This window comes from Acartia tonsa, chromosome 1 (assembly GCF_053477335.1).
Source record: "Acartia tonsa isolate MP-2025a chromosome 1, ASM5347733v1, whole genome shotgun sequence".
NCBI lineage: Eukaryota > Metazoa > Arthropoda > Copepoda > Calanoida > Acartiidae > Acartia > Acartia tonsa.
In genome coordinates, this window is record NC_137260.1 from 60,339,417 (window position 1) to 60,351,648 (window position 12,232).

General features: G+C 32.3%; 2 protein-coding genes across 3 annotated transcripts in view; one reads left to right on the forward strand and one right to left on the reverse strand.

Moving 5' to 3' along the window:
• The first annotated feature begins 336 nt into the window (after positions 1 to 336).
• On the forward strand, positions 337 to 7,680 carry r-l (rudimentary-like). Its single transcript, XM_080168090.1, has 13 exons — positions 337 to 466; positions 1,080 to 1,168; positions 1,995 to 2,086; positions 3,694 to 3,841; positions 4,410 to 4,507; positions 5,001 to 5,089; positions 5,183 to 5,243; positions 5,335 to 5,458; positions 5,704 to 5,772; positions 5,856 to 5,925; positions 6,256 to 6,524; positions 6,817 to 6,978; positions 7,247 to 7,680. Exons 1-13 carry the CDS (start codon positions 367 to 369, stop codon positions 7,298 to 7,300), a joined length of 1,425 nt encoding a protein of 474 aa, XP_080024216.1. The 5' UTR covers positions 337 to 366; the 3' UTR covers positions 7,301 to 7,680.
• Positions 7,681 to 9,065: 1,385 nt separating this feature from the next.
• The window catches only part of LOC145325222 (uncharacterized), a 31,982-nt gene continuing 28,815 nt past the window's right edge, over positions 9,066 to 12,232 (reverse strand). For both annotated transcript variants that reach the window (XM_080168150.1, XM_080168142.1), the window contains 2 exons: positions 12,038 to 12,147; positions 9,066 to 11,788 (listed from right to left, as the gene is read on the reverse strand). In XM_080168150.1, the coding sequence (XP_080024276.1) occupies positions 12,052 to 12,147 (96 nt within the window). In that variant the 3' untranslated portion in view covers positions 9,066 to 11,788; positions 12,038 to 12,051. The remainder of the gene's footprint in view (positions 11,789 to 12,037; positions 12,148 to 12,232) is intronic.

The window sequence follows — 12,232 nt, forward strand, 5'->3', positions numbered from 1 at the left end:
AAAATATAAATAAAGCAATAGCTTCAAGATACTTCTCAGTTGTGATATTAGACAAATATAAATATATATTAAATTACCCCCTTTGGTAGAATGAAAATAATGTAAGACTATCATAAAATAATATTTGTTGTAAATTGAACCAAAATATGTATTATTTAAATGTTATGTAAATTGTTTCATTCAGGATATTTTTAACTATGTTTTCGTACTTTTTTCCTCCAATAAAATCCAAGACTTAAAAATTGTATTATTCGCTTACAGCTAAGCACAATTCATAACTTATGTTCGCTCAATTCTTTTGATAATTTGTCCAGAGCTTTTTTCTTCGGTTTTGACTGATTTATTGATCTTATTTAAGACTTAAAAATGAGCTTGCAAGGCGTGGAAGAACTTGTCCTTGACTTGGAAAATATTGGAGCTATAAAGTTTGGAGAGTTTAAACTCAAGTCTGGCCTTATGTCTCCTGGTAATTTTTTTCAATACTTGCGGCTACGCTACCAGAGATCTCTAGGGGCACTTGGGAAAGGGGAGTAGAGTGAATTTGGCAACCTAAATTTTTTGTTTTATCTTTTTTTAAACAATAAAATAATTTGGGAGATGCTTTTTCATAGGAGTGCTTTCTCTAGAGTGGTACATTAACCTAAAAATAGTTTTCCCAGGATCTATTACAAGCTACATTTTAAAGGAGAATCATATCGGTTCAGAGGTTAGCGAGATCCTTATGGACAGACACAGAGATCCTGTTTATTTTAAGGATGGACAGTAGCTTGGCTACTCTGAAATCGTGCAATTAAATCGTTAGTCGTCTCTACATGAGCAAGATTTTATTTAAAGTCCAATGTTGTATCCAGTTTATTAGATATAATCCATTTAACCCCTTATTTTTATGCATAACATTTTGCTTTCCGTTAATTGTAAACTTTGGGGGAAGATATGGTGTTTTTTTTTATTAGCTTATAAAAAAACCACCCCTGCCCACCTATTTTCTGTGATAATTCCAATGATATAATGTTTAGGTATTGCTTCTCAAGTATTAAATATTCGTCACATTTAAAGTATCTTTGTTTAAAATTTTTTAGTGTACTTTGATCTGAGAGTAATAGTATCCCACCCTAAGATATTGGACTCTGTTGCTCAAATAATGCTGGACCAAATCAAAGAAGTGCAAAGGAATATTTGTAATAAGTTTAAGCATCCATATTTTTTTGAAATTGGTATAAGAAAACAGGGACTTAAAAAGATAAGACAATGACCGATGAGCATACACAAAGTTACCCCTTATATAGATTGCATAAGTGGTTGAAAGGTTTGAACACTGAACTTAATGAACCAATCAGTTAAAATTCAGTTCCCAAAGTTGCTAAGATAACAATTAAGAAAACGTTATTACAAAATTTCCGTGACTAGTGTAATAAATAGCCCTATGTCCCCTTCCTCCCTGATAAGAAGGCCAATTATATTAGATTACATTTAACTAGAATAGGTTTGCATGCCTGTGTTTAAGTGGATAGATAAATTGTATGAGCGAAAAGTAATGGACCATTTTCAATTAATGAAATTATGAAGGTTCTTTGGATAGGGGGGTGGGAGGATTTTTTTCCGGGGGAAAATTGTCTTGATAGTTGGAGGTGCCCTCCGTAAAATATTTTTGAACTTTTCCTGGAATTATGAAAAGCCTCACTGTAAAGTAGAACCACATCGGTCAGGCGGTTAGCCAGGTATAGCTATTCTAACAATCAATTCTACAAAAAAAATCACGAAACCTTTGCAGGAGTATATCTAACTTGTATTTTCATGTAAGAAGGGGATGAAAAGGGTACGGGAGCTGTGGGGGAAATTTTCCTTTAGAATTGTTTGTGAGAATCACATTCCCTTTTCCCTGGCGGTTAGCGAGATCTTTTGTTAGTTACAAATAGACAGACAAACATTCTTATACTTTAAAATAAGAATTTATTGTATTGTTAATGAAACTTGGCAAATAAAAGACAAATTATAGTAATGAGAGTCTGCTATGTGGAGTACCCTACACTGCTCTGCCAATAGCCAGTATTATGTCGGTCAAAGGAAACCTAGGGATGGTTGTTAGGTAAGTTTTATAATTTCAATCATTTTAATAAGCGGAGCTTTTCTACTTACACGTATTACTGAAAGGTAATCTTTTGTTTTGTAATTGTCCTATTCTTTTGTTCAAGGGCCAACTTGCTAGGTACATTATTATTGTGTAATGTATTAGTAAATGAAATTTAGATTTTTTTTGATATTCATTATGTTGCTTTTATAAGATTGTAAAAGAATTGTTGTTTGCAGTACATCAAAGGGATAGTTCTACGAAGTGTATTTAAAGAGTTAAGGTACTTAGAGTAGTGAACTTTTATAAGTCTTAGTAGAATATATTAGGCATTGGATAGATATTATTATGTGTTAAAGAATTTTTAACATTGACCAGACCAAACTTTTTTTATTTGACAATATCTAAAAAAGTTAAAGAGATTTGCCACATAAATTACATGAGAATGGTCTATTTTTTTCCAAATATGTATAGCCAAAACACCAATATAAGAGAATTTTTTCCACATATTTCACAAGAATTATAAAAAAATTGAACAGGGGTTCCCCTTGGGACAAGTTACTTAAAAAACATAAAAAATAACGTCCGGTTCATTATAAGACAGGTTTTCTATAGATTCTTTTTAAAAAAACAAAGAAAACCGTCCGGTTTACAATATACACATTATCTCACGCGGAAATACCAACTAACCATACAACATATATATATATATATACCTACATAAAATAGACCATTCTAGTGTAATTTATGTGGCAAATCACTAACTTTTTTAGATATTGTCAAATAAAAAAAGTTCGGTCCGGTCAATGTTAAAATTCTTTATCACAACCATATCTATCCAATGCCTTATATATTCTACTAAGACATATAAAAAGATCACTACTCTAAGTACTATACTAAATATTTTATTGGTCATTCTTTGATGTTATGTGTATTTCGTTGTATAAAAAGTTTGAAGTTCTATTAACTAGCAAATGCTATCTAAAGTTGTAATTATGACAAAAAAGTTTTTGCCATATGTAACATGCAACGAAGTTGAAAATAAAAATGAAAAACTCATTTTTTAAGGAAAATCCCTGGTCAAATCTTTTAATTTTAATCAATAACTTTATATTATGCACTACTACGTTATTTTAAATAGAAAAAACTTACAGTTCACTATTTTTTTTTAAATGCACTTCGTGAAACTATCCCTTTTGGTGTGAATTCACTTCTGCATATTATCATTCATATCAGCATTTTGTTGTAGCCCTGATTTTCTGAAGTTAGGATTCAGATGCACACAGAGATTGGTTGTGAGAATCATTTGGCCAATCACTAGATTGGTAAGATTCGCGCACAGCTGAATGAATTGCATGTTACATTTCAAGCTAACCCGCAATTCTCGTGAAAGCTGTTCAATGATAGCAGATTTGTATGGTCCTAACTTCCTACAAATCTCCCTCCTTACAACCTAAGGGAATCTCAGGGAAGCTTGCGTGATTGTTATCCGACAAATTGCCACAGCACTTGTCAACCAAGTACAATGTCTAATGAGACTTGAACTCGGATTTTCCCAACTAGAGCGTAGTGCGCTAGCCATAATGTTGTAAATATGCGGAATTGATTGGATACCTTTATCCCAGGAGAAAGGAAGCCAAGGATTACGGAACAAAGAAGATGGTTGAGGGTACCTGGACCAGTGGTCAGGATTGTATAATTGTGGAGGATGTCATCACCTCTGGAGGAAGTGTAAAGGAAACTGCTCAACTCCTCAGAGAACATGATATGAAGGTTCAGTAAGTTTTTTGTTGAGTAGTTTTAGGGGGGGAGGGGGGGGGGAGTTAGGTTTGGATCACGGTTAATGTTGTGTTGGCTATTTTTGTGTCGCGCAGGGGGAGTAAAAAAATATTTTTTTTATGGAAGCTTAATGTATTGATAACAGATAACGTCATAAATCTTTCCTATTTTCACGATAGACGCCTAAGGGAATAAGGTAAAGATGTGTCCAACTCCCACCCACCCACTCCCCCCCCCCCCCCCTCTCAAAATGTAAAACCCCTCATTTCACTCTCCTCTAAAAAAGCTTGGACGTCTTTATTATTGCCTTTTCTGACCCGAGTATTTCACTAATCCTTCTTAAAATCCACATAAAACAAACCTTATATTAAGGCGTGTAAGGAATTCAAATCATTACATCAGTCTATATTTTACCCTACAACTTGCGCTCGTCTGTGTATTGTTCATTTTTATTCTTCCTTTTAAGGTTTCATCATATTTTACAATGCTTTAACACCTTAATCGGTACACAGAGTGCATAAAATGTTCTGAGAAATGTTTTCAACAAAGAATATTTTTTCAGGTGACAACGTGTGTTGTATTGCTTGACAGGGAGCAGGGTGGCAAACAGAATCTCATCAACGATGGAATTAATGTTATCAGCATTTTCCCTATTTCAAAGTAAGTTCCAAGTATTTTAAGTGCAATTTGTAAACAAAACATGAAACGAGTATAGGTGGAAGTGTCACGTTTTGAAGACCAATACAAATTAACTCAGCCATTAAACTTTGTCTGGCAGTTGCTTTCGTTGATTTTTAATAGCCTCCATAACCAGCAGATAAAACTTGCCCAGCATAAATTCTGCAGAAAATTGTCTGCAGCTTCCAAAGAAACGCCGTGCTGGGACTTTATTTGCTTAGTGTTTTAAAATTGAAAAGTGGCACTTCCTGCACACCTTTTACTTAAACTCACTTTTTTTTTCCTTTCATGCAATTTTATATTAAGGGGTGGGGAAGGGGAAGTTTTGACACTTATGCGTAAACAGTGATTACAGGCTTTGTCTTTGGAGTGAGAGGACAGGTTATTTCACAAAAAAGTTTCCTTTTGGGATGTAGTTACGCTAATTTTAAGAAAAAGCTCGAGTCCCCCTCCCCCTTAAATATAATTTTTTTAGAGTTCTTGACACGTTAGTTAAGCATAAAAAAATAAACTCCGCAACTGTTGAAGCCGTTCAAGCTTTTATCAACAACAATCAAACAACAAGTAAGTTTCAGAATAATGTATGATTTTTTCTTACATATGTTTTTTTTAAATTTTTAGTAACAACTGTAATCCAATTTTTGTTTTATTTTTAAGACTCAACGAATGGAGTTGCAAAGAGTGAAAAACACCCTGAAAATATGTCTTTCCAAGCTAGGTAGGTTTTTAAATTATAATAACAATTTTAATTTTTATTATTTATAAATGATATTTAAATTGATGAATACCTAATCTAATTTGTTTTTAAGATCTGAAATGAATGTAAATCCTGTTACCAGACGGCTGCTGGATGTTATGCTAAGAAAACAATCCAACCTTTGTGTTGCTATTGATAAAACTAAATCATCTCAAGTCTTGGAGCTCGTTAAAAAGGTGAGAAATATTCGGAAATATCTTTTTTTGCTTGTTTAAATAGGGTTGAGTGGCATTGGCCGGTTTATAAGCGCAATATCTTATACGTTGGCTAAAAAACTAGGTAATTTTATTGAAATTTGGTTGGTTAGGTACAAACTTTAAACCAATAAGTATAATACAAATTACATTTATCGTCCATTGTCTTATCTTTTAAGATTCTTAGGTTTAAAGAGCTTGTATAATAGAATAATTGTAAATTTTAGGTTGGAAAATCTGTTGCTGTTGTCAAACTTCATTCTGACATCATTGAGGATTGGTCATCAGCTGTTCAGGTAGAAATCAGCTGATCATTTATATCTATTAATATATCACATTATACCTACTTAAGTTTTTATTATAGCTTAATCAAATCTAGGAAGAGTTAACGAGCTTATCTAAAGAGTTGGATTTTATGTTGTTTGAAGACAGAAAATTAGCTGATATTGGTAAGATTTTTAAAAGCGAAGCTTTTTAGGGTCGGTCCGTTCGCCACAGTTAGTTTTTTCGTTAATTTAGGCATGTTAGAATTGTCCTATCGATTTCAAACTTTGCATGGTTGGTTCCACTAGTAGTTAGGAACGATTTAGAAAGCGTATCAACTCTATAATCGTTACTACGTCGATTATAAACATTCTGATTTTTAACTTTTTTAAAAACAAATTTTTATGTTTGAATACGCAAAACTTTTTTTAAAACGCACAAATGTAACTACAAATAAAATGACAATGTTTTTTTTAATTATTATATGGCTAACTTCTTTTTTTTTTGATACATAGGAAATACAGTTAAGCATCAAACGAGTTCAATCTGCGGGTGGGCCGACCTGCTGACAGTCCATGGTCTGCCAGGACCCGGCCTTCTTCAGGGTGTCCAAGCAGCGTGTGCTGATGCAGGCAGACAGATTGGAGTCCTGCTTGTTGCAGAGATGAGCAATGCTGGAAATTTATTTAATAAAGACTACACTAAAGCTGTTGTTGGTCTGGGAGAAGGAAAGGGAATGGAGGAGCTAGTTGTTGGGTTCATTGCTCAATCCAGAGTTTCGCAGGTAACAATATATCTCCCCAAACACAAAAATTTAAAATCAAAATGGCTTCAATATAGTAGATTCGTGTTCCAAATTAACAAAAAAGGCATTAATAAAGAAGGGGTGCAAGTGAAGTTAAAATAAGGGGACAAGGCAGTCTGTGAGTTAATAATGCAGTTCTAATAATGTGATAAAAAGATTTTTACTGCATGATCCAGTTCTTAATATAGTTTCACTGCTCTTGAGATAGAGATTTACTATTCAACTATCCAAATTTCGAAGCTACACAGTGTTTAAAATCTTTTATTTTTAGCGTGCTGGCATGTTGCAAATGACACCAGGAGTTCACCTGGCTGACAGCAGCGACTCAGGAGACCAGAGGTACACCAGTCCTGGACAAGCTGTTCTGGAGAAGGGCGCAGATCTTGTGATTGCTGGCAGGGGCATTTGTGCTGATACCAATCCTGAGACTAAGGTGAGCTTTGTCGGCAACAAGGACAATAAAGTCAATTATTTTTGCAGGGTTTGTTGGCAAAATTTTCTATAGGATTTTGTGTCTAAAATTGTCACTATTCGAAAAGGATTCGGATTCTAATTTTGTTCAGAGAAACTAGAGATTTGATCTCTGATTTTCTTTTTATTATGTTTATTACATCTTAATTTTACTTAAATGAAAGAAAAGACAAGTAGTTTGTAACTTAAAGGTAAGGAGGTTTTCTATAGAAATATCTTAATTATTTCAGGCTGAAGAATACAGACAAAAAGCTTGGGATGCATACCTACAAAGAATAAAGTAGATGGAGAATCGAGTCTAAGCATTTGTAGTCTTTATTAGCATTTTTATATTGATATTAAATCTATATATACCATATTAAGTAAATAGGTATACATACACATATGCATATTTAATTTGTTTCCATTTATTGTTGTTTTAACCTAAAAGTTATCTATAAAAAAAATGAGCTTTCAATCAAATATGTGCCATATAGTTAAATAGATACCTATTTAAAAATAAACTTATTTACATGAAAGAGATTATGATATTTTTTTACTTATTTTTATTTTACATTTTGTACCTTTGCTGCTAAGAACTTTATTGTGATTTAATTGATCTTTAATAAAATATTTTATATTTTTGATAAAAACTTTATATACACTAATAAATATTTATTTGTTATGCATGGTTTTAATAAATAGATTTCTATATCAACAACTATCTATTTTTAAGGGAGATTAGCGGAACTTAAGAGTATTATGTATGTGACTGTGTGCGTTATCAAAGGACGATTGAGTATGCTATGTATTACAAGTTATTTCACAAAATTCACCTTTTTTTACACGGACGAAACATTTTCTCAAGTAGGTGTATTACTATACCAGCAGCCTTTTTTTTAACTTCATCAAATATCTAAGGGTGTACTCTATATTTATTTTTTTAAGTATCTTTAAACCAGGAATTTTCACTGTTATTTTTTTCCGCGCAAGGTTGCTTTGAGACGTTTTCAAAGCCTGATTATCTTTTAGATGTTTTAGAAAATTGGAATTATCACAAAGATTCCCTAGGCGACCTTGGATACTTAGAATTATATTGTTGATTTACAAATGTTGATATTAAGTGTATATGTTATTTTTGGCCCAATGAACATTTGAATTGGAAAAAAACTGAAGTTGTCAAAATGATACAATTACGCCACCTACATACTTTGTGATTCCAATAAATCTATAATCCAAAGAAACTTGATGTCTGTCTGTCCCTTAAGATCTCGGTAACAACTGAACCGATCAGATTCAACTCTTCAGGGAATATACCTACTGGTCTTGTGGTGGTTTTAGGCTATTTTCCTGGGGGTTGGGACACCCCCAACCCACCAAAAAAAACAAGAAAATCCCCCTCAATTTTTTTAAAATCAGTTTGAAATTAGAGGTTGCATCTCCATTTTTTTTCTTTTTAAATTACCCCTTTGGGCACAGCCCCCAAAGGCGAAGATATATAACCAGACAACTACCTGGATCCCCCCGTTGGGGATCTTTTACGTCTGCTAGAGCAAATTGCTTTCTGTTCTTTTGTAGCGACTTTGCTGTGTTAATATATTCCCGACGCTATTGATTTTCAGACACAATTTAAAGTGGGCAGAGGGTCCTGGGGATCGGGACATACAGTTATTTTACCCTTTCCCAATTTATTGTTTTACTCTAATGTGATTCCTCAAGATCTAGCGTTGTCTTACAGCCTTTCTCTAAGTGTATCTGAATTCTGAACTTCAGATAATCAGCAGAGAGAGAGAGGGAACAATTGGATATTACAAGTTTTAAAATGATGTCTTCTTTTTCATTGGCGTAACTATTTCTAAGCCTTCAATTAATTTTGATTGGTTGGCTCATTAAGTTGAGTGTTCGAACGTATCAACAACTAATTTAAATATACAAAAGGGGTAACTTTGTGTATAATCATTGGGATTGTTCATCAATTTATCGGCCATTGTCTTATCCCTTTAGATCCCTGGATAATCAGGGCTATTATTATTATACAACTAACCGTCGATTAAATGAATAACTCCTGAGGTCAGGTACATATTTATGTTAAAACACTTGACATTTTACATTCAAGATTAAAACAGACAATAAATATGATGGCGCCTTTTAATAGTAAGGTATTACAATATCAATCAAGTAACATATTCTTTAAATATAAGTAGAAGGAGACTATCCATGCAGAAGGAGTGCAGATTTAAGCAACCTAAAGCAGTGTATCCAAACAGAATTAATGTGTGATAATTGTACATAAAAAGAACTTGAAATTTTTTTATAATCAAAGGTTTTGTTGATATCAAGGTGCCATTAATGGCTTCAGATTAATGCCATTGATTAAATTCAGGGATCTAAAAGGATAAGATCTGGCCAATAAATTGATGTACATTGTACATCCCCAATGATGATAAAAAAAATTATCCCTTCTAAAAGTTAAAATTAGAGGTTGAAACGTTTGAACACTCAACCTAATGAAACATCAATTAAAATTCAATTCAAAAGTCTCCAAAGTTGTTAAGCTAACGAACAAGAAAACGTGATTATAAAACTTTTGGGACTAGTGTAATAAACAGCCAATTTTCCCTCTCTCTGTGGATTGAATACACCATATTTATAAACTTCATTTTCGGGTAGGTATAAATTTTCAAGTACTTGGATGAAAACTATTTGGATGCACTGCTGTTATTTACCTAACTTTAAACATCTCTCCCACAGAAAGTCTTCTTTTAAAACTTGTGCTGAAAATTTTAGAAAAATAATTATCCATGAAATTTAATATTTATCGACTTCATTTTGATTTCAGATCAATAAAAACTAAATTCAAAGTTAGCTGAGATGTCATTTTAAATAAATATTGGTATTTTTATTTATCTAAGACTTTGACTGGATTAGATCTTGGCTCTCGACAAATGTTAAATGACTGAATAACAAAAGTAAAATTTTTATATTTCTTTCAAGGACTTTGCATGATTTTTAATAGTGATTTTAAATTTTTAGCAATTAAAAAATCTTTTATTTTTCACTGGTTATATTTTAGCCTTAAATGCAGATGTGTTGTTTTTTTAATTATTTTTCACACACAGTCCTAAAAAGAATAAATTGTTTTCTTATTCTTTCCCTAAAAGAAGCTAAGGATAGTGGCCTAAACTTAGTTTGATATCTTACAATGCTTTAAGTGGTGGGATATTTCTTCGAGGTGGGTTTCAATCTGAGTAATATATCCTGAATAACGATAAGAACTATTTTAGAACGTCTTCAAAATTAAACCTTTTTTTTTACAATCTTAAATATAGTATTTCAAATTCTTTTTTTCTTTCTTATTTACATGGTTCTCTTCACAGAACCTTCCCTTTAATATAATATAAAACCTCTTTAATAATAAACTTAACAGATTTATAGCTGTATGAATTTTCCACAATTTCTAAGATTTTAATATCATATAAATCTTAGTAATAATGTTTCAGAAAAATAAAGAGGCCCAAGGGAATGTTTGGAAAGATAAAGAAAAGAATACCCGTTTTAACTTATTTTAAGGAAAAGAATATTATTACATAAAGTATAATTTAAGTCATACAATAGATAGATTAATATATTTTTTTATATAGGATTCATTAAAGTGTTCGGTAGGTTTTAACATTAATAATGATCACAGTTATTCATAGTTTAAAATAATAGATTATTTCACTTAAAAGTTTTACAGTTTCACGGCTTATTTTATGTTCAATAATTCACAGTTTATCCAAGTTTAGTTTAAGTAGAAAAAATTCAAAAATCACATTTCATATTTTAGGCACAGTTCATACTTTCTTTCAGGTTCTCTTAACACATTTTATTTCAGTTTCTTTAGTTGGAATTATTTAACATAAAATAAGGGGCAACAATCACAATTTTTTAAATGGCTCATATCATATGTTTATGCTTTTTAATAAATATTTCAATACGTGCTTGTGCAAATATCTATTTCTTTGTATATAATCACTTTTGTGAGGTGTTATGTTTATTAAAAACTTAATTTTCTCTATTGATTGAATCAGTTTTTTTCACAGGACTAATTAGAGCAAATTATTCAGTTTTTGTTAAGAAACCTCTACTTTTAAAAAGCATTAGCAAAGATAAGCGAAACCATCCAAAAATAATCCTAGATACTACTAACATTGTTTGAAATACCTCGTCCATTATGAGATTGTGGTAAAGAGGCATTGTTTTGAAATGAAAGATCAATGGCATCCACGACAGCAGCACCACCTGGCGACACAAAATTTAACAACTTTTGGCCCATGTTCAGATTTGTTGCATCCCAAGGCAAAACAGGTTTGCAGTTGGCTCCGTTTTCTTTACTGGCTGTACTTGGAATCTTTGATTGTTCCCTGTCTGCTCTTGTATTTTGATTATGAATGTTGGCCTCTTCGAGAATGACCTTCTCCAAACTATCATAGGCTACAGGGTATCTTCCAACCGAAGTTGATTTTGTGTGATGTCTTCGATGAGTCTTGCAAGGCAACAATTCAGATTTATCCTTGCAGCTACAGTCGCCATTTTTAACCGTCGACAAAAGATCCGCGCTATTCTGAAAACCTTGTGGAAATCCGCCCGTACAGATGTACGACTTCAGACTCCCCGAGGGAGTTTGTATGTTGAACAGTGGCTTTGTCACTGTTATGTCATCCATGCCTTTTGATTGAGTAAGTTCTGACTCTAAACCAGCTGTTGATGTTGGATTGACTAAGTTCCAAACTGGCTCAGCTGTTTTAGCCAACCTAAACAAATAAAATGATAAGAAATCAAGAAATTTTCCAGAAGAATATTAGAAAACAGAAGTCTTTTATTAAAACTTATATACTTATAAATTAAAAGTTACAATTTCTAATTAAAATAGGAACATTAACTATTCTGCAATAATAATGATGAATTTATTTTCTTAATATTCAATAAGGTCCTCTTAGACGTACATCTCATAGTTTAGTGTAGCTACGTCATCAAAAAAATGTTTAATCAAACTAATTTACCTCGTATAGGAATATCAAGACGACCCTCTATCTTTCCAATGCTTTATAACCGACGTATGAGTTGAGCGCATTGCCGTGTTATTGTTTGGTCTCGGCTCCACGTGAACGCTCTGAAATTTAAGTTATCTTTAAAATAGAATATTAAAAGAATTATTGAGATTTTATCGAAAGCTTGACAGTATATTACTTTCCTCT